Source organism: Stigmatopora nigra, chromosome 19, assembly GCF_051989575.1.
Source record: "Stigmatopora nigra isolate UIUO_SnigA chromosome 19, RoL_Snig_1.1, whole genome shotgun sequence".
NCBI lineage: Eukaryota > Metazoa > Chordata > Actinopteri > Syngnathiformes > Syngnathidae > Stigmatopora > Stigmatopora nigra.
Window position 1 is genome coordinate 4,810,226 of NC_135526.1, and position 22,319 is coordinate 4,832,544.

The following is a 22,319-nucleotide window of genomic DNA, read 5'->3' on the forward strand; positions in this document are numbered from 1 at the left end:
TGTATATTTGTACAAACTTTCGGGGATTGTGCACCAAATTGCACAAAAGCATTTTAAAACAATTTAACACAAAAATAAGCAGCTAACACACGAAATATGTACAATATTATATTCCTGGACAGTTGTTTTTTTTCTTAAAAGAAATGGGTACGCAAGCACAAAAAAAGACAAATATTGTACACGTAAAGCCTGTAGAGATTATATACATCATAGGGAGTCTTGATCCGAGAGAAAAGTTGCACAAAAGCCGCCCGATCCGAGTTCGAATCCGACGGCCGTGACGTAGCGTCGGCCCTAATCCAGTCGAGTGGTGTCAGCTGTTATACTGACAGGCATTGAGCCCGGAGCCCGGACTCTGCAGGCCACCGTAGCCGAACGTCGGGTGGTGCTGCTTGGACTTCAGTCTGAGCGTGGCCAGGCCCGGGTTGCACGTTTCTCGGTAGACGCTGTAGGGCGATCCGGCCGCTCCGTACGGGCAGGCCGCCGACGACATCCCGGCGTTGCTGATGGCGTTCAGGTTGCCGATGTTGTTGAGGCCCGGCGGGCCGCCCATGGAGGGCACGGCCGAGTGGGCCATACCGGCCGAGGCCGCCGCAGCAGCAGCGTGTTGCATGCTCATGCCGGAAATGGAGGTGGGCGACGACGAGAAGACGGACTGCGACGTCAGCGGGCTCATCGAGTTGAAGAAGGGGAAGTTCTTGGCGGCTAGCGGCGCCGTCGGCCCGTGGAGGCTCTTGTTGGTCCAGTTGTTGTACGTGTAGGCTGCCGGATACATGTCATCGTACGGCTGCATGAGGCCGCTGAACTGAGGCAGGTACGTGTTTTTGCACAGATCCATTTGCTGGTTGCGCTCGCGTTTACGCCACTTTGCTCGACGGTTCTTGAACCACACCTGTCGAAGAGAGAAAGGGCGTACGGTCGTATTCGGCAATGTTTTAAAAGTCATGGCGGGGTGTCCGATCGATTGAACGGTCATTTTTTTAATTTGAGTAGCCATTTTTCCCATTAGATGTAATGCCCCGTGAACGCAGCATAGTCTCTCCCCGTCCAAACATTTTCAATGCAATACAATTAATAGACGTCTAATTCATTTTACCGGACGATTAATTTTTGAAAAAGCATCTGCCAGGCACACCTGCGAACGTTCTACACAAATTTGCACTTAAGAATTAGTAACACTAATCATTTTGCCTTTTTTGAAACAACGTCAGTATATATTTTTGTAATGCTATAATTTAACCTAACCATATATCGACTTTGTGTCCAGATAAATGATATGGGCACCAGTTGTGTTATAATTATGTATAGGATTTTATTTGTAAAAATAATGTAAAACTAGAATTTATACAATGAAAAAGCTCCAATACTCCATATTTTATAGAATTGACTATAATAGACCTTCATATCATTTCTGCCAGCCTCTCCCTGCAGTCAATATGGATTGGACATCGCTCACTGTCAACATTAGCTGATGAGTTAAATTAGTGCCCTCTAAAAAGTTAAAGAACCCTATTTGTTGGTGTCCCTAATATTATGACCCTATTAGCGCTTTTATCTATACAACCTCATTCAACTGTTTGTCAAGTATAAAAACCAACAAACATTGGTTTAATATGTAGTGTGAACCAGATAAATGTCCACATTGAACTAACTTTTAAAGATTTTCTATAGGCATGCTTAACAAGAAAAAATATGGACATTCTTGTATTTATTATCAGTTACAAATTAGTCTAATTTAATTAACAAGTGGAGTGTTACTTATCGAGATAATTTAGTTGTCTTATAGAATTACATTTAGTTGATACAAGCCGCATGTTTTTTTTAAATTATTTTTTTATTTTTTTAATGCAGGGTCACTAAACGAGAACATTTTTAACCACACCAGACACATGCAATCGTGCAATATTTCACATTGTTGGCAGCACAAACACAAATTGCAATGCTTTGGGGGGAAGATAAAAAAGGGGGTGAGTGGGTGAAGCGATTGAAAAACTGCTGTGAGCACTTTATTTTTCTTTTTACACTCTTGAACTTGCATCTGCTGTGTATTAAATGTGTTTTGTCTTTTAAGAATCCAAAACACAACAATTATCGCCAGAAACTTGTATGTGAACTCAAATTCAAAACATTTAACACTAAACAATATAAAAATAAAATAACAAATATAAGAGCTGTCATTACAAGGTCAAAAAAGAAATAAAACAAAATAACTGTCAATTTTGGAAAAAGTTAGGTCACTTTTTTCATTGAGAAAAGCCACCCTGGAAAAAAATTTAATATATTTTTACGCGTCTATTAAGTTAGGAATGTTTGTTTCTATATTTTACAAAGTCTATAATAAACATTATAGTGAAAAAAAACATTTTTAAACATACAGTTGATGTGTATGTATGTGACAGTATAAAACAACGTAAGAAAGTTATGTTAGTTTCTTCATTAATAAAAGCCACCCAGGATCATTTATAAATATATGATATGATATCCGTGGATCATAATTTAGGATTTTTTTACAGAGTCGATTTAATATTTTACGCAGAGGAGACATTTTAAAGGGTAAAGTTAACATTATACGTCGTCTTTTCGGTTCCTGTGACATTTTTACGAATAAAAAAAAAGCTTTACGCATCATTAATTTTCGGATTTCAACGTTACTCCAAATGGAGAATGAGATAATAATAGTCATCTGACGCACCCCGTAAATCTTTACACACTTACCCGAACTCTGGCCTCGGTGAGGTTGGTCCACACAGCGATCTCCTCCCGGGTGCTCATATCGGGGTATCGGTTCCGCTGAAAAGTGGCCTCGAGCTCCTGGAGCTGCTGGCTAGTGAAGTGCGTACGTTGCCGCCGCTGCTTCTTCTTTTTGGGGTCATCAGCGGCCCCTTCGTCGGCTACTCCTCCTCCACCCCCGCCGCCGCGGAGCAGCAGCTCGGCAGGACGCTCCTTTTCCGCTGCGGCATCAGTAAAACGCAGCAAAAACGGCACAAATCACGAGGAGTGTCCATAATATTGACGTTGAATAGCTTTATTTGTGCATGTATTTATATTTAGACATCATTATTTATTTATTATTCAACCGGCTCCTATCTGCCCGGGTCCTTCAGGCGTACAAAGGTTAAAGACCCCAAAGTATGAGGGTGTAGGAGTAAATAATCAACACGGGAAAAGTGTGTATTTGTAGATTTAAATGCAGTGTTTTAGTAGAATTTAAGCAGACGTTAAAGTAGGATGTAATATTGGCCAATATGTAATATGTATATAGTTCAGACTTAATATCGATGATTTTATGGTGGGTTGAAAATTCAAATGAGTGCCATAAAATGTTTTTGAGGTGCACTATATAAAAATTTCCGCCCAAATAAAACCATTTATAAAACATATACGTGGGTATAAGACTTTTATAAATGTAGTTCTTAATTTGCTTGGTTAGAATAAATAGACTTTCTTGGAAATGTTAAATCCGGATTTTCATCTGATAAAAACCGAATTAGTGGCTATTAACATCTTTTTACTATGATTGCAATGTTTTTTAATGCATTGTTAACATGTGCACAAAATAATTTTCAATTCTTTTTATGCTTATTTTATCTTTAAATAACTAAAGGCACTGGTTTATACTCAAATATCATTTACTTGAATATATTAATATTATTATAGCATTGTATGGTTCCAATGACTTTTTATTTTACAGGACTTTGTATGGGTTTGTTCATGTACAAATTTGTCAACTAAGAGTGAAAAATACATTAACTAAAGCTAATAGCATTTTCCACTATTTTCGTCCTTTGACAACAACTCATGAGAATTGTAAAACGGAGCTTTGACCTTAACAAATGATCGTGGTCAGCCCTCCCTGTCAAAATGGATTAGACGTCAAACAATTTAGGATTAAGATCATCGTAATATCAGTGTCAATGGTAAATGCGATATGAAATCAAGAAAATCCTACCGTAGAGCGTTATTGGGGCAATTACTTTACATGTGGAGGGCAAATTATTTATTTATTTGGTGTCAGAAATAGTCATTTTCCCTTTGCAATTATATCATTGTTTATAATCAGCGTCGTGGGAAACGATAAGTTTGACAATATTTTTTTGTTGTTGGCCTGTGATGTAGATGTGCTTTTCAGATAGTATCATTGGTTTGCCTGTAGTTTTAGGAAATACTGTAGTTCCGTAAAGAAAAGATAAGAAATCAATCCCAAATATCACTTTTTACGTACGTAAAGTAACCTTTTTTTGTGGAGTTTACCTGCCAACTCGGCGTCCGATGAATCGCTGCTAGAGTGGTCCTGCAAAGCCCCTCCGCGAGTGCCCGCGTTGACATTGGAGCTTCTTGGCTGCAAGTGGAATGCGGGGACCAGCGGACGCGGCACCGGGGTCAGGGTCGGTGCCGGGGCTGGAGCTTGTGCCGGGGCCGGGGCTGGCGCAGTAGGGGTGCTGGGGTTGGCGTGCGCCCGGGCCGCCGCCTCGGAAAGCCGCTCCAAATTCATGACACCTTGGAGCAGACGAGAAGGAGGGATGCACAGCAGTCAGTCCGCGCCGACATGGGAGGGAAGGGAGGGCGGTTCCACTCCGCTACAAGTCCGACAAAAGTCCGGTTCGGGCGACGTGCGTGGTCGCAGTGAAAGAGATGAGGAAAGTCGCGCACCTCCGTGTGCGTCGGAGCCAACTCCTAAGGCCACGCCCACCTCGGAGCCTGCCTGTGTGACGTCACTAGACCAGACCTAAAAGCGTGCGACGCGCTATTAGCATTTTTTTTAAATTTAGCATTCTACTCCAGTGGGGCCAACAACAAAAAACTAAAAACAAAAACCTAGCAAATTCGTGGCATTAAAAGATCGCCATCATTCCGATGCAATGCGCTAGTGCAGCCATGTTTCTCTTATAAATACGCGTGTATGTGCTGAGCTGAGCAAACATTTGCCATCAGAAAGCATGACTCGTTCCTCGGCCAGGGCTGTGCGCGTGCACGCGAGTCTTATCGAACAATGCGTGTTGTCAAACAAGTCAACAATCGGTTAACCCACATGCAATTTGGCCTGGAAGTCCAGTGGTGAGCAATGCTGCGCCATAGCACAAATTCCGATGGAAAACATGTCCATAGAATATTTAGACAAGTCGTATAGCACGCAACTGTGGTTATTTTTCCAGAAAAAAATGTTTGTTTAGTAGTGGTTTGGTGGAAGAATAGTTTGGGACAAATATTCCTGTCATACATAGCCGAAATATTCCAATGTGATTCTTTTTTTATGCAAATGTCGAAATTTGGGATGTTCGTAAACTGGACACGGCGAATTATATAATATGATAAATGTTTATGATGTTGTACAAATTGGTTCATCATTTTTATTGATTAACAAAAAGTCTTGGCCAATGTTCCACTTTTGGCACTTAGAATTTTCTTCCCAAATGTATAAGAGTACTTACTAATTGTATTATTTTGACCGGTAAACGTTAATAGAACCACATGGGGCATCTATTAAACATTGATGAGCACGTGATGTCTGGTGACGTACGAGCGTCCTTGAACGTACCTATTCATATCTTCTTTTTACAACCCTTTACGACTATTTTGAACTCATGATGACCCACTGAAGTGTTTATGTGTAATCCCGGTTTTGCATTGGTTTGATCCAGGTTGACCGAGCGGTCATTGAACGCAACCTTACCAAATAAAGCATCAGCGCTCAAACAGCGAGTATCTTTTTATTACCTGTATAGTTTTGTATTTTTTTTTCAATTAAGGCATCTCACAAAATCTGACACTTTAAGGCCTTTTATATTATTTTTCGAATTCAATTTGACGTGATACTTTTCCAAATTGAGGGAAGGGTACCTGGACGTAACATTATGCCATTCAGAGTCTGGCTTCAATTGACGGCGATAGACGTCCAATCCCTTTTTGACAGGAAGGTTTTATGTTCAATACTGCACACTTTCCTCCTGTTGACCTTTTACTATTTACTCCATTTTTCTAGACTTGTGAGGTCCACATGCACCGACTGGGATTGTTCTCGACTCCTCGGGTAAGATTTTATTATTATTATTTTAGGTTCTTTTTAGGAATTACTGCCTACTAGATGTCATCAGTGTCCTTATCAGTCATATTTTGTCAATTTTGGATCATTTGCCATTGATTTGGGTGGAATTTCTACGCTTCTTCTTGTTGACTGGTCGCTTTCTGCTGATTTTTGGATATTTCCAGGTCATTTGGGGGAATTTTAAGGTTGCTTTTTAAGAGGCGAAAATGAAAAGTGAGCCAAATGAGAGCGAAAAGGTAGACTCGTAACAGGAGAAGGACACCGCTGATTATTACCTTGGTGATGGTCTTTCCTCCCCTTTTCAAGCAACAACCTGCTGCCAGAGCAGGTGGAAAAGCACGAACGAGCTTTAAATTAAAGGGAAAATACTGTTAGAAATGTTATTGGAAGATAAATCTCTTCGTTATCTTCCATATGAAAAAATAATTCTGTACGAGCAAATCGATGCAAAATGAACACAATGGGCCTCATCTCGGGATTTTAAGAGATTTTTCCTCATTTTATTATCACAGCACATCAGTTTGCATTTTAATTGCAAGTTTCAATGGATTTCCCCTACAACTCTTTTTCAGCATTCTGCTATCTTATTGATTAAGCACTTTAGTACCGAAATGAAAACGAAGCCACACAGCAGAACATTTTCTAATTCAAATAGTGATTCATGTGTTTATAATTAGTTCAAGAGCAGGGTCTTTTTTCAGTCATATTTAAAGGTATTTTTTTCTTCTTGAGTGTATTAGCAGCATTATAAATATACTACATTGTTTTCTAAAGTATTGACAATGCAAATTTACAATTATAACCAAACTATTCTTACCTGAATCCACATTCTTAGATAGATTTAGTTCCATAATCCAGTTGCCTGGCAAAAACAAGACCCAAAAGTCACGTTGTAATCGATTAATATGACACAAACATTCGCCTTTTTCATGCATTTCTTCAATACAAAAACGCTTTTAATTGTAACGAGAGAGGCAAACCAAATAGCCAAATATTAGAAAGTTTATGAAGCAAAAATCAAAATAAAAACCTAGTACATTGAATCATATTAAATTCCAATGGAGTTTTGCACGAAGTAAAAATATTTATTCTGGTCTGGTCTGCTTAAATATTTACTTGAAATATATGATATCAAAAAGGTCCTCGGATATTGTTGCAACAATAGGATGCAAAAACCCATTTGTTAACAACAAACAAGAATTTGTAATGCATTTCAATTGGCATTTGCACCAATTGTAAAACTATTATTTTTCTTACAAAATTTTGAAATGTTTGCAAAAAATAGACAAACCACCCCAAAATGTGACGTAGACATCCTCAATAGATTATACATAAACTGAAAATTAAAAATAATAAATTGCAACGATGCTTTGCACTTGAGGTGATTTTCACACACGCACGCACACAAATTCACATGCACGTGCATTCAAAGATCTTTAACGTAGAGCAAGATGTTCCACTCCAACCTTAGAAAACCCGAATTGTTCAAAATAAACATTAAAATATCTTCCTGTTCAAAATAACGCGTATATGGAACGTATTTATCATATTTTGTCCTTACCGGTTGTGATTTCCAGCCGAAGAGTAAAAAAAATACCAAGTTTATCAACTCAGATTGCCTCCATTAAAATCCACTGCAGCGTGTTGCGTTCACGTGCATCGAGTTGTTTGCTTTGGAGCGTCCTCGGCGACTCGTTGCTTTTCTTGATGGTCGCGCTTCGCTGTGAGGTGACGTCACAGCCCTCCAGCCATCGCCCCCATCTTTATAGCAGCAGTTTTCCTCGTTTTTCTTCATATTTATTCCAGCGAAAAACATTGTCTTCTGAAACAGGAGCGCTTTAAAATGACCTTGCATGTCAATTGGATTATTTTTGCCAGCTTCAAATTAATTATAATCAACAATTCAATTTAAATGACAAAATCTTTAATTCAGTAGCGTTTTTGCAGCAAATATTTTGCTTCTAATTACCAAAGTGCCCTTTATCCACAGGAAATAATTTAAAAATGACGAGACTGCTAGCTGAAATCATTTTTAAACATAATTGTTGATTTGTGTTATCTGTATACAAGCTGGAAATAATTGTTTATCAAATCATTCTGTGAACAAGCAAATATTTTATTTTAAATGTCATTTCACAAAATAATTTTACATTTATCAAGCACAGATCAAATGGTAAAAGTCAATTGGCCAAAAGATGTTTTTCTATTATTTCTTTGTTTTGAGCTCCTTCTCGTAATGAATTGGACGTTTGTTGTCGTCATTGACTTACAGTGGAGTTTGAGTTATTCCAATCTACTAATATGCTTGCCATTGAATAGAAATATGTCTGCACTTTGGATGGGATTAATGGACAACTTGTGAGGCCTGCCTTTCCGCTTTAACGCTCTCAGCTAACTAGCAGGCATGTGTGATTACTCAATGAGCAGCTACAGGAGTTAAATCGTCCCCTGAAGGTGAGGCAGACTTCTCTGTGCAAATAGGTCAAGGGATTATTTGGCCCTTTAGCCCCAGTCTCTGCCTGTGTGTGTGTGTGTGTGTGTGTGTGTGTGTGTGTGTGTGTGTGTGTGTGTGTGTGTGTGTCTCCATAATTATTGCTCAGCAAATTGGTAGCCAGAGTCTTGTTTCCTAATGTGGGTCATTACAAGTAACTCGTTTTTGTGCTTCTTTAAAAGAAACTTTACATAATTTGCTCATAAAAACAACTACAAGGCATGGCAAAATGAGTCAGAAAAAGACATAAATGTTGTTTGGGGTCTTTTTAAGTGTTTTAAAATTTTCCATTTTCCATTGTTGAGAATTAAACATCAGCAAGTGTTCAAAAAACTAAAAAAGAAAAATCATAAATTAAAGAAGTAATAATAATTTTAAAAAAAGAAGAAAAAATAAAACATATAATGTCAGAAGTCAGTTGTTTTTGTAAAAATCCAAGCAGGATCTCCATTTAATGGGTTTATCCGTTTCAAGATAAGATTCCCTTTTCTTTTTAAAATGTATTTACATTGCTATAAACTACAATTATGCATGAAGGCTATAAAATGTCATGCAAGTGCATGGCAGTGTACCAACTTTCCCTCTAAGCTGCGCAACTGCATAATTGCGCACTGGTCGCACTGTAAATATAGGTAACTTTTATTTCCTCTATCATTTTACTGTGAAATTCATCGAGTTGTACATGCCCAGCCAATCGCTGGATGTCATACAACCACGCTACGCAGCCAATCAGGTCATTGACCGCATTTGCGCATGTGGCTAAGGCTAACTCAGCTAACATGCGTGTGATGGGTCCCCAAACCGGCGTTAAATAGAACGGTGCATCTTTTAAGTTAAAATCGCGGTCGGATCAGGTGCAAATAGAAGAGAACAAGCATCGAAACTGTGGGACATCTTTTGTTTGTCGAGTGTTTTTCGTCTGTTTTGCAAAAAATGCAGCAAAGGTAGAGTTGTGTGAGTTTTCTGATGCAAAACTAGTCATTTAATGAAATCAGACTACCTCATTGGAAGACGTGAAAAATAAGGTAAGTCGGTTTTGTGCAAATTCTAGTGTCATTTATTAAGATGCTTGATGTGTTGTTGTTGTTAATGATGAAATGTTTTGGCTAGATCATTAATGGGTGGTAAAAAAAATCCACCTGCTGATGGCAGATGTTATACTGATGCGGGGTCATAGGGAGCAATTCTGATGTTTCCCACACTGGTTGTAGGTTGTCTATGTCCTGATATGTGAAAAGATAGAGGGAACATTGCAGTGCACTGTCCCAGATCTGAACATAAACACTCATTTGCAGAAGATCGCCATTGGGTAAAAATATATTAAAATGTGACTGGTTAGCATGTGGGCCTCTGGTGTCCTGGGTTCAAATCCAGGTCACATCCATCTATGTGGAGTTGCTATGTTCTCCCAGGGCCTGTGTGGGTTTCCTCCGGGTACTCCGGTTTCCTCCCACATTACAAAAAACATGCATGGTAGACTGATTGGACACTATAAATTGCCCATAGGTATGGGTGTGCATGTTTGTCCATCTCCTTGTGCCCTGCGATTGGCTGGCCATCGATTCTGGTTGTCCCCCAACTCTGGCCCGGAGTCAGCTGGAATGAGCTCCAGCACCCCCCGCCAACCCCTAATGAGGATAAAGCGGTTCAGGAAATGTATATTAAGACATAGATATAGAGATTTTAAAATGTTTTTATCATTTTTTTACGTATTAACTCATTGACTGCCATTGATAGTGATAGAAGAGAGTCCCAACAGAATAGAAATTGTTGTCTTTTTTTAGCTGCGTCTCCTTCTCCAAATTCTGCGTTGATGTATTATCTTCAACATCTGGATACTTCGGAAGCAGAGGCGCGGCGAACCCCGAGCAGATTTATCGCGCCGCTTTACGGGTTCGTGTTGCGTCGCACCGGCCCTTTAAAATAACCCCCGACCCTTCACTTCCTCCAATCGGATGACGTTTTGAAAAATAATTCAACTTCATGCTGTCAGAAAATGTCTGAAATTTTTATTTTATTTTTGTAGACTACTTTATTTCACTACAATGGATTTGGTCCAAAGAAAAGGCAAAAATAGGATTGCGAGATTAAAGTCGTATGAGACGGAAATCGTAATTTACGCATTGTAATATCACAAGATTAAAGTCATATTACTATGAGTTCAAAGTTGTTGGTTGCGGGATCAGTATGAGGGAAAAAAAGTAGTTTTATGTATGCATGCAATGCAACTATATTAGTTAAATTTGCTGCAAAGTACTTTACTTTAATCATCTTAATTTAGTTAAGGACTACAACAAAGCATTAGAATATTTTTTTCAATTTATTATGATTCATATACATGATCCTAAAGAGGAAGGATTTCTTTTTGTAAAACCGATTCAAAAAATATGAAATGCTCAATATTGTTGAGGTAAAGTACATAGCATCTACTTTAGCTGTATGTATTAAGTATACTGCATTCATATGATGTTATCATTCAAAATAATATAGTTCATTCATTTTCTGAACCGCTTTATCCTCATGGGGGGTGCTGGAGCCTATCCCAGCTGACTTGCGGCCAGCCGATTGCACAAGCAGACTGACAAATCCTAAAATCCATAAATATGATGTAATTCAATATTAACACTCTAATCTCGTGCTATTTCGACCTTTTCTCTCATAACAACTTAAATGCCGTAATATTACAACTTTTTTCCTCATACTAATACTACAACTTTACCATAATTGTCCTATTTTTCTCCCCCCTTTGCTCTACCTCAATAATCCGTCGTATTTAACCCATTCACCGCCATTAATGCGATAGACGTCCAATTCAGTCAAAAGGCCAACGGTGACCAATAAATTAATAGGTTAGAATAATTTGGGAGGATTTTTTTCTCGACCCATTTTTTTTTTTAGATGGAAACATCATCCACCGTTGAAAAGAAGGTCAGGAGCATAATTCACAGCCGCATTTCACTTTCATTTCATGTGGGAAGTTGCAAGACAAAGTCCTGGTCGGGCCGGGCTCGTCCATCACTTGTTTTATTCGCACGCACGCATTGGTCCCCACATCCTCCCTTTAGAAGCAATGTGATGGATGTGTTTTTCAGAAGTCCAGCAAGCACTCGTACAATTTACAACCCGGCTCTGGAAATTCCAGCCGCTCTAGCAGGTACGAGGACGTCGGGCGGGTGGTGGGGAGGGGGGTTAGCCGCCGACTCGTCCCTGGCGCTTTTATCTAAATCTGGACGTCTCGGCATCGGGGTTATAAATCACCCATTTCACGAGACAATATTTATTGAGTCTTTTGAACAATGATATGATATTTTCTGATATTTCATTTTTTTTCACCCAAAAATGGAAAAGAGGGTTGTTTTTTTATTATAATGGGAAATGCTCTAATTGAGTTTAAAAAATACTATTTTAATTCCTTTACATTTGATTTTCATATCCACATTTTTTTAAGCAATGGTCGGCAAATCAAAATGTCTATTCATTCATTATCCCGAACCGCTTATAATCACCAGGGTAATGGGGGGTGCCAGAGCCGATCCCAGCTGATTTCGAGGTGGGGATAATTGAATTGGTGGTCAGCCAGCTATGGGCAATTTAGTGTGTTTTACCAGCCCGCCGTGACTGTTTTGGGGTTGTGTGAGAGGAAACCCAAAGAAAACCCACACAAGAATGTACAAAGTCCATCCTGGAAGCTCCAAACCTAGGATTCAACCCTCGATCTTAGAACCGTGAAGCCGACAGTCTATCCACGCTCCTTATGGCCACCTTTTAACTAGGTCTACAATGTCTTGTGTGTCTCGTCTGTCTTGCTACTGCAAAATGTTCCCATTCCAAATAAGCAGTCTATAATCAGGCACCCTGGAATTTATGCATCTATCAAACACTAACATTTTTTTTTAGGCTGGCATCATCGAAAAGCCATGGCAATGGCCATGATTGACAGCTACCAAGCCTATACGACTTGGAAGTCTTTTCCAATCATGAAACAACTGTATGAATCAATATATGATAATAATTTTCATCATAGAAAAATAACTTCAGATTTTCTTTTCAACGTATATTTCAGGAAGATGTTGCAAGACCCATTGGAATGATGGATGCTTCCCACGCCGCCAGGCCGAGCCAGGCACTCCAACGTACACAGGTATGCATTAACAGTAGGCGCAAATGACACATGCATGCGTTTGAGGCCGAGAGAGTAGGAGGATGAGCTACTGCCACTCTGGTTATCTTCGGGGAGCTTCACGGCACGTCGTTTTCCCACAGTAGCTCACGCACACACGTGACCGCGTTTCACTCTCGCTCGCGGCGGAATTTTTACACGTGTTTGGAAGTTACTTTTATTGTCACTTGACCCTTTTTTTTTAGGTGATGTCCAAGTAAGGACCTTTTTTTTTTATATAGTACTAGTTTTATGATGGGTTACTGCAAGCATTCCACGTTCTCGTTTATTAAATTTGTTAGAAAAAGTAAAACCTTCAAATAATACAATTGGAAAGATTATCGTGTTTTGATGACCTACTTTTTAAATAATAATAAATAAATAATAAACTAATGCACGTCAGTTGAGCAATTGATACAAAGGTGTTATGTTATCAGATAAAATGAAAAGTAATAATAAATATGTAGAACAAGGGTTTTTAGTTTTTAATGACCAAAAGTAGTCATTTTCCCTATTTAAAGGTCTTAAGTGTCAACTTTGGAATATCTTCCCATTATAGTGGCCAGTAAAATGTAGTGTAATGTAGTAATAGTAAATTCATTGAAACAAAATGAACCACAAATTCAATTGGAAAAATAAATCAAAATACTAAGCTACCCTGTGGCTTAGTGGTTAGCGCGTCCGCCAGTATAGAACATGCAGACTAATCAAAAACCACCAAATATCATATCGCCAATTTCTCTGTCTGGGTTTTCGGCAAGGAGGCGTTTAGTTCTGTTGAAGGAAAAGGTCACAGGGGCTTTTTTTTTAGGTGGTGGTGGTGGTGGTGGTGGGGAGTAAAAGGGAGGGTGTGTCGGGTGAGGCTGAGAGCTTTTTCTCAGGTGGGTCTGCCCAAACATGACGGCCTTGTTTACCTGTCAGCTTTTGTGGGGGAGACAAAAGAAGGGAGGGGGCGGCCCGAGATTCTCGGACCACCGCTGGAGCGGCACGCTAATGTGGTGTTTGTCTTCACGCACGTATGCTTAAACATCCAGACTTGTGTGTGTGTGTGTGTGTGTGTGTGTGTGTGGTGGGGGGTTATTGCATGTTCTGTGTGTTGTTACTGGGCGGGTTTCTATGCAAACTTGTGGCTAATTTGTGCTCGGGTACAATTTTTGAAAGTGCTTAGGTGTCATAGCAATCAGTCACCAAGCTTGATGACATCATCATCATGGCCAATTGGATACAGTACAATCGCGACTTGATTATTTTCTCTTTCCGGTTCTCTCACTCGATCTGACCTCTGCCATTTTTTTAATTGAGGAGGGGGCTTGTAATCCTGGAAGTGTGTGTGTATGTCAGCCTGAGCTCTTGTTGAGATTGGAGTGGCCCTAAGGGGTCAAAGGTCAAATAAACACAGCTGGTGTTCTCCTCTTGCTTGACTGACAAAATCAATTTTCACGTTCTACACTTATGTTATCTTCTTTTTCACCTCTTGGTTATGTGATTGGTCAGCTTGCTTAATTTGTGGGATATCATCCATGGCGGTAGACTTCCAATTTGTTTAAAATGGGAGGAGCCTGTAGTGAATAGTCAATTTACAGTGTCACTAATGGGGACGTACGTCCACGCCGTTTGGTCTGGGAGGGCTTTCGGTCACCATTTGTTGAATTTTGGTCATTTAAATGTTTTGGGATGTTGTGAATTATATACTGCTGCGATGTATAGTTTAAAAAAAAGTACTGTATATTATATATGTATATGAAATTTATGCAGTCTGTGAGATATCAATTCATATTCAATTGGTAGTACTTATGCAATGTATTTGGCATTAGCCGTATCAGTGACTAAAAACCTGCTGCTCATTGCAGAGGTAAAGTCTGAGCTGTCAAATTTTTAATCACGCTTTAACTCAGAAAAATCCCCTCCGCTTTTGATGTGGTGATCCAGCAGGATTCCTTTCTGTCCTTGTGTAACGCCATGAGTAACGACTGAATTATTCCTGCGCATAGGTCACGGCTAATCGCAAATTAAGAGGGAAGCTATCCAGGAAACTTGTTGAAAAGTCAAGGAAGCTCTATTAGAATAAAATATGGGCAGACAGGCAAAAAGCGAGGGCTTAGCGGGAGCCCGGCGTGACTCCCATAGCTCAACGCCAGCCGTCTTAGTGCTCCTCATTTGGTGTGTTAGGAGGCACTCGCGCCGTTCAGCAAGCGGGACGCTCAAGTGGGGAACGTGTGGGATTTGGACCGCCCCCCTCGAGATCCCGCGCTGAGATTTGGCGGCCAAAAACAGACGCCTGTCTTTGAGCGTCAGCAGCCAATTTGCAGCCTCACGCGAAACGCTTGGCTACGTCACAGGCCCTCCCTTCAATCCTACCTCTCTCCCGGCTGTATAATTGATATGTTTATGGAACAATGCGAGCATGTGCAGAGAGCAAAATCAAAATTGTCACTCCTTCTTTGTATGCTGGAGAAATATAAGGGAATATTCTTCCCAAAAATATCAGGACGGCCTGAATGATTGACATCCTGTTCATTCAACTGCACCCAGTTTATGTCTGCAGCAATTGATGAAAGGTCCTTGAATATGGCTCGCACAAGAAGCTTAAATTCTATTGCACTTCTCAGTTTTAACACTGCCTTGTGGTAATTAATGTAGGAAAGCATGTAGAATTTGACTATTGTTTACATGAAGCCAAACAATAAATTGATGCAGTGTAATGAATGAAGTGATTTTCGACACACCGCTTTGACATTTATGCCTTAATTCTTCCCTGGCATTGACAGAAATCCAACTCAACTGGGAAGGTTGGCATTAAGTGATCATATTTCACTGTCGTTGACATCAATGACATCCAAAAACCAGTTTTACTGAGGATCTGGCAGAGATCGAAAGATGAACTAATACTTCAGAGAGATCACAGAATTTGCTGTGTGTTCAGTTATGGCGGATCTGTCCGTCAAAATTTTATTGTTGGATACTCTTAGGTGTATTTTATTGTTGGTTATTCATAGGTGTATTCTATTGTTGGTTACTCTTAGGTGTGTTTTATTGTCCGTTACTCTTCGGTGTATTTTATTGTTGGTTATATATTGAAGCAAGAAAAGCAGTCAAAGTGATATTATTGATTAGCATGTTGGCAAAAATACTATTACCCTGTGTTTGTGTTAAGCTCTGACGCACACACTCCATTACAGTCAGTGAGCGGGGTTAAAAGCTGCAGTAAAAACAGAAAGAGAAGGGAGACGAGGGCGTAACAATCGGTGGCGGCTTCCATCAACACGTGTCATCTGCTTGATTGGCAGAAGTGCAACTCTCTCACGCCGCCGGTCAAAACAACGAGATAAACTGTCGCTCCTGCTTTTTATGTATACAGTAAATAATAAATAGCCATTATGTGCTTTTATAAATGCCCACTCTGATTCAGGATAATCTGTTTTCAGTGGTAAAAATTTACATTCTGGGAAATTTCAATGCAAATAGTCTAGCAAACTGGAAGAAATTACACGAGAAATTAAAAAAAGATGCAATGCCACTTTAAAAGTTAATGTTGAAGTTGTAATCTGTCAAGGATTGTCATGTTTAGAGGCAAAATTTGAGTGTCATTGATTCCCAAAATGCCCTAAAAATAGCCAGAGCAGTTTTTTGGCCTTTTGACCAATCGCGATTGGACCGACAAATCTGTCGGGTTGCTCCCTTAGAGTTTTTTAGCGTCAGACAAGTTTTCAGTAGAGGAAGATTGAACAGTAAGCACGAGCGCAGTGGCCCCTTTAATGCAGCCGCCAACCTCCTAATGGACCTTGCGGCTCTTGTGCTTTTTCAGCTGCCTGCGGGGGGGAAAAAATGGCAGCGCCCCCCCTTGCCCTCCTCCCCCATGACGAAGATATGAAGCGATCGATCGCTCGCCGCCAGCGCCTAGGGGCGCCGTTTGCGGTCGCGCCCGACGCCCGCGGAACATGAAATTATCCCAGTTTAGCCGTGTTTATTCACATTCTCACAGCGGCCGGGACACACGATCCGTCTTGAAATGCCGGCGCGCGGTGAGAATTTGTCTACTTAACTCCGTTAAATGACACGCTATCGGAAGCCCGGTCCGATTCAAAGCGGCGCAGTTTGGCGCGAGCTGCCATCGCAGGCCTTGGTTGCATCCGCTTCCAGCGTGTCGTTTACGGCCCGGCGGTCATGAAACATTCACGCGACGCCCGCTTACCTGTAGGGAGGGTGTAAAGTAGCTCTGAATTTTTCAGAGTGGAAATCCTATATGGCCATCAATGGCAGGTGATGAGTTAAAGACTTTCTTGTTTGCACTCACAACATGAGTCAGTCATCATTAAAAGTTCCTTTACATCAGAAGTTAGCTATATGAGAACTACAGTGGGCTACTTATCAAAACAAAGAGCGCTCCATTATCACAATCAGTACTTGTCCTGATTCCACAGTGCTAAACTGGGCCATCTCCGTTTACAAAATGGCAACGCCATGGAAACACAGTTTAAAAAGTCTCTGAATTCTTCTGACAACATCTTTACGTTGTTGCTAATCAACGAGTATCAATGACAATATCCGTGTACAAGTGTAATTTAAAAAAAAATGAATAAAAGGCCCTGGAATTTGTCAACGCCATAATACTAACATCATTCTCGTGCTTTCTCACCAGCCGTTTCCATAGTTGACCTCAAAGGTTAGCGGGGAGCCATATGCACCCATCAAAAGAGCCATATGTGGCTCCCGAGCCATAGTTCCCTTACCCATGCTAGACAAACTGAAAACAAAGTGGCTCGAAATCAAGAGACAATGACTTGCGAATCCCTCAAAGTGAACTGGAAATGACCCAAAATGAACGGCCCCTCGGACACAACCTGCCGCGGACTCGGACAGTAGCCTGTCAAACATTCGCCGGCGCCATCTGCACTCCATCACGTAGACAGATTCTTGTAATAACCCCTCTCCGATATCAGCCTTTTTTCTCTCTCTCTTTTTTGTGGGGGGGGCCCCTCTTTTTACAGCCACCGTGGTGCGGCCGCGTGGCTTAAAAAACAGTCTAGTGCGGTCGGCGCAAACACAAATCGCGCTGGAACCAGGCCACTTAAGCGTCTGTAATAGAATTTTTGGAAGGAGCCCTGTAGTTGTTCCAAATGGAGGCCATTACGTCGGGAAAAAAAAAAAAAAACGAGAGATGCCGCCCGTGCAATCCGATCTGAGCTTTTGAGTCACGCTTGCGGTATGTAGGCCAGCCGTCAATGCTGAAATGGCGTTTACCTTCTTGCCCTCTTTGCTCGCACTCTGTCATCTAACACGCCAATCGCACTTTTGGGGGTAAATGCAACTTTTAGGTTGGAAAAATATGTTTTCAAAGCAGTAACGGGATCAAAAAGAGAATGTTTTTAGCAAGGGTGAAAACTTGAAAACATGTTTGTTTTCTTAAAATTGGTTTTTGCGACTTGATTGAATTGAATCTAATCGAATGCTTTTATTGTCATTTTACAAGTATAATAAGATTTAAAGATTCACTATAAAGTGCACAAATAAATAATCTACCTAATAATATAAATTAGTAAAACATAAGTAGTCAACATAATAATGTAAAGCGAGTAGAAAAAAAGACAGAGAAAACAACTAGGCCATTTTTTTCTGCAGAAAATCCAATTTGGAAGTGAATGTTGTTGGAATTTAACATCTTTCAAGTTGGCTGACACCCTTGAAAAAACCCACACAATCCTGAGAATATGCAAACTCCACATAGGAATGTCCAAACCAGCGATCAAACCTTCCGCTATGTTGTATTAAATCGACATATCTCCAAAAACTCATTTTGTCATTTGAGTATAACTGTTTTATTTAGTTGTATTATTTTTTTGACGGAGATTTCCGCCCAGCGACACTTTACGTCTAGTTTGAAAACTTCCCACCTCCTCTAATTAAATCCTCTCCAAGAAACCACAATCGGGGGGCATAATAGCCGCTGGGAGAGACGCCCTCGGGTGCCCCCGAGTCAACGTGCCTCGCTATTTCTGATTAAAGGCGAACTGAGGGGTAACACGCGAGGGGCTACTTGACCCGAGAGCGCCGCGTGGCTTTTTTTTTAGTTGGGCCGAGCCGGCGCGTTTGTCTGGGGGGGATTTACCATGCATATACATGAGCGCGGCGCCGCCGCATAAATGGGGAGGCGGCTTGGGGAAGGTCAGGGGGAAGGCAATTTGGGTCCGGCGGGAAGACAAAAGGTGGAGAACGGAGATGTCCACGAGGGGCGAGTCTTAATGGAGACGCCCGCTAACAAGCCCCCATCTCCGGATTTTAGGTGTGATGTCGCCCCGTTGGCGTAATTACCCGCATTCGCTCGCTCTCGTTTTCTCGGCGAACCAATTTGGAAGTAGCGGCCGTTTCCCATTCGCCGGCCTTCATTTGCCCAACGTGAACTTGACAGCCTTTCGGGTTGTGATTTTGCCCGTGCTTTTCCGTCTGGTCGGGCAGGTGGAAATTGTTGGTGCGTGTCGTGTGTAACGAGACGGAAAGAAAGCAGACGGGAGATTTTGACATGGGTTCCGCGCGACGTCGCTTTGGGCCTGCGGGGTAGACATTATGCTTTAGGGGATGTCTCCCTGACTGTCACTAGAGAAAATAGTTACAAGTGGAAGTGAATGTTGTTGGAATTTGACAAACCAGAGATAAGAGTTGCAGTTGTCTATTTCTAAATGATGTTGATATGTTGTCATTCAAATGCATGGATTTACAATTCCACATCAGAAAAAAATGGATCTGTTTTTACATTGTAACTTGAATTGGCCAAGTTGAATTATTAAATAAGGAAATTAGGATTTCAAATGGTCCAAATTTAAACTATTTTGCTCATCCATCCTGATATAATTTTGGGAGTTCCATCAAAAAGTCACATATTGGACCTTTTTAAGTAATTTGACCTCCCATTAGCGATCATTCAAATTGAATTCCGTAACCTCCCTCCCGTAAGGCCCATTCCCATTAATCTAGTACACGGGTGTCAAAGTGGCGGCACGGGGGCCAAATCTGGCCCACAGCCTCATTTTGTGCGGCCCGAAAAAGTAAATCATGAGTGACCTTTTCTGTTTTAGGATCAAATTCTAATGAGGATTATAGATGTAAATTATATTTCCAGATTTCCCTTTTTAAAATCAATAATTGCAATTTATTTTATACTTTTTAGTTCAAAAGGCATTTAGTCAAATTTAAAAGTAAATATATATAAACATATTTTCTGCTTTCCATTTTAATATTGAACATAATAAAAATATATTTAGTTTAAATAAATGATTAAAAGGCATTTTCCCCAACTAAGAATAAAAAACTTGGATTTGTAAAAAAAAAAAAAAACTGAATAGGGCTTTTGATCCATTTCTTTTAATCTGATTTAAAAAAAAAATAATAATATAATAATATTATATGTAAAAAAAAAGTGCACCAACGTCAAACTCCCAATGCAAAAACCGCTCGTAGCGCGGAAGCAACAATGGGCCTTCACGGCTCCATCCGCACTTAATCATTCAGCAGATGCGCCGTAAACGGCGAGCTGTCAATCAAACCGCCGGCCGCCCCTGTCGTAAGAACGATTGTTGTTTTTGACGTCTGTGTTAAACAAGGTGTCAGACAAATCCGCTCCCCGCGTGAGGCTTAGCGCGGTTACCTGGGGAAATCACGGCGCCGCTGCTGCGTTCTGTCATACATATCCATGATGTCACCTCCACGGACGCTGGCGTGTCGGCCCCGGCCGCGCTTTGCCGTTTGACCGACTCGCGGGTGTAATTGGCAGGCTCCCCGGCCCGGGTCGCTCTCAAGGGGGGCACTTAGAGGCCTACGTGCATCCCCCCCCCCCCTCTTCCACTCCGCACCTTTCCTCGTATAGAATACATAAAAGTGTCTCGGGCGTATGGGGGGGGATTAGCTCCTGTCGGAAGAGGCGAGAGGGTGAACTAGTAGCGCGCGGGGGAAGTTATTTACTTATTTAGTCCGAAGTAATGGGCTACATTTGGCAAGTAATTGTGGCCCATTAGCACGCCATCAAATGTGATCTCATTAGAAGGTTATAATAATCAGCTTGTATTGATCCGTGAGGAATTATTCCACTTTCCCTGTGGATATGAGACTCTAATCAACCTTTAACATGGAGATTGAATTTTAATTTATTCACGTAAGGAAATGGAGGATAAATGTTTATTTCAACTTTGAAATGGACCAACGTTTCCCAATCTTTTTTGTTTTAAAAAAATCTCAAGGCACACCACCAAAATGGGGAAAAATGGTTGTCAGTAATCACGTTGAACAAAATTAAAACTTTATTTGATCTTGATAGCACAAATATTCATTTTAAAATGGACGTTGTTGAGAGTTGTTGCACTTTTATATACTTTTTGCGTATTCATTTTTATTTGCCGTTCCCTGATTTATGTGACAGGTGACGGTGGTTTAAGCCTTGGTGGTGATTTGGACAACTTTATTATGATTTATGGTTTGTGAAAAACGGATGTCATTTCATCCATTGAATGTCCAATTGTTGAATCTGTAACCCAACGGGCACAGCTCAACTGAGCCGTACTACTTCCATTGTTGTTTCCATCAAGTCCGCGACAGCCGCCATTTGTGTTTTTGCAGTCGTTGGACGAAAGGCGTTTTTGTTTTCTTGCACGTTCGCGACAGAACCTCCCACGCGCATAGCAAACACGGCAAAATCAACAGCACATTGAAAATAGCGCCTGGCAAAACCTCACCACCACGTTTTGGAGGCTTTCCGTCTATTTTGTTTGAGTTCGTTTGAAGGGTTTGGCCGACTGATTAGTCATCCTTGCGTTGACCTCGTTTCGGAATCCTGTACAGTTGACAATCATCTAAAGTAGAAAAGAATTGAAAAGTTGTCCATATTTTTGAAATTTCTCCAGAAATTGATTGCTTCATCAACATTGCAAATATTAACAATCAACTTTCTTCAAGACCAACCACATAACTATAAACTGTTTTCCATATTTTTTGGTCTGTAAATACATTTCATTTTCTGAACTGACTAGCCTCACAAGAGATTACAATTTAACACACGACCACTCACCTCTGATAACCTGTCCCTTAATTGGCGACCTCTCTTGGAACTTGTTCCCAAACCCCTACAATGGAAATCATTCTCGCAATCTATTTGTGCTGATGTCAGAGTATGAGAATGTCTGTAAAAGACATTTTTTTCTGGAATGATTCTTAGAATCCAATCAATTGTCTGGCAAGGCGACACACAAGACTGGTGAAAAGTCCTTTATTTACTGCTGGAAGGCAAACTAGAAGTAAACACAAACACATTAGTACTGTATTCAGTTAATCTAAGTACTCTGAGCCCATCACCTTTTCCATAATAGAAAGAGCAGTGATAGGAATCAGTGAATGGGGCTGATTGTATCACAGTCTGCCTCACTTGAGTCTGTTGTGCTTTGGTGAAAACAATGGGATGCATCTCTGCAAAAAAAGCACAAAGTGGCTACCGCCTGCCCTCTTGGCTGCCAGAACCTGTAATCCAGAATCAAATGTGAAACCCCACCATCGGCCAGAGGAAAACAAATACAAACACTTTAGCAATTTGTAATCGTTCAACGTTGGAAAGGGACGAGGCGGGGGATCAAGATAATGCTTGTGAT

The 22,319-nt window shown here is 40.7% G+C and overlaps 1 protein-coding gene and 1 long non-coding RNA gene across 2 annotated transcripts in view; one reads left to right on the plus strand and one right to left on the minus strand.

Annotated features, from left to right (window-relative positions):
• Positions 1-7,742, minus strand: pitx1 (paired-like homeodomain 1). The gene is made up of 6 exons (XM_077741153.1): positions 7,605-7,742; positions 6,861-6,905; positions 6,319-6,390; positions 4,252-4,497; positions 2,716-2,951; positions 1-892 (listed from the first exon to the last, which is right to left on the minus strand). The coding sequence occupies exons 2-6, from the start codon at positions 6,892-6,894 to the stop codon at positions 314-316; spliced, it is 1,167 nt and encodes a 388-aa protein (XP_077597279.1). The 5' UTR covers positions 6,895-6,905; positions 7,605-7,742; the 3' UTR covers positions 1-313.
• Positions 309-22,319, plus strand: part of LOC144212951 (uncharacterized) — a 23,837-nt gene continuing 1,826 nt past the window's right edge. The window contains exons 1-3 of the long non-coding RNA XR_013329849.1: positions 309-814; positions 5,981-6,028; positions 12,598-12,675. This is a non-coding gene — a long non-coding RNA (uncharacterized LOC144212951). The remainder of the gene's footprint in view (positions 815-5,980; positions 6,029-12,597; positions 12,676-22,319) is intronic.

Bases quoted from the DNA above. Each gene is read 5' to 3' on its own strand.
- pitx1 (XM_077741153.1), bottom strand. From the start codon at position 6,894: ATGGAACTAAATCTATCTAAGAATGTGGATTCAG. The intron at 2,952-4,251 runs GTAAACTCCACA...CTGATGCCGCAG, and splicing joins ATCGGACGCCGAGTTGGCAG to CGGAAAAGGAGCGTCCTGCC. The intron at 893-2,715 runs GTAAGTGTGTAA...TCTCTTCGACAG, and splicing joins TCACCGAGGCCAGAGTTCGG to GTGTGGTTCAAGAACCGTCG.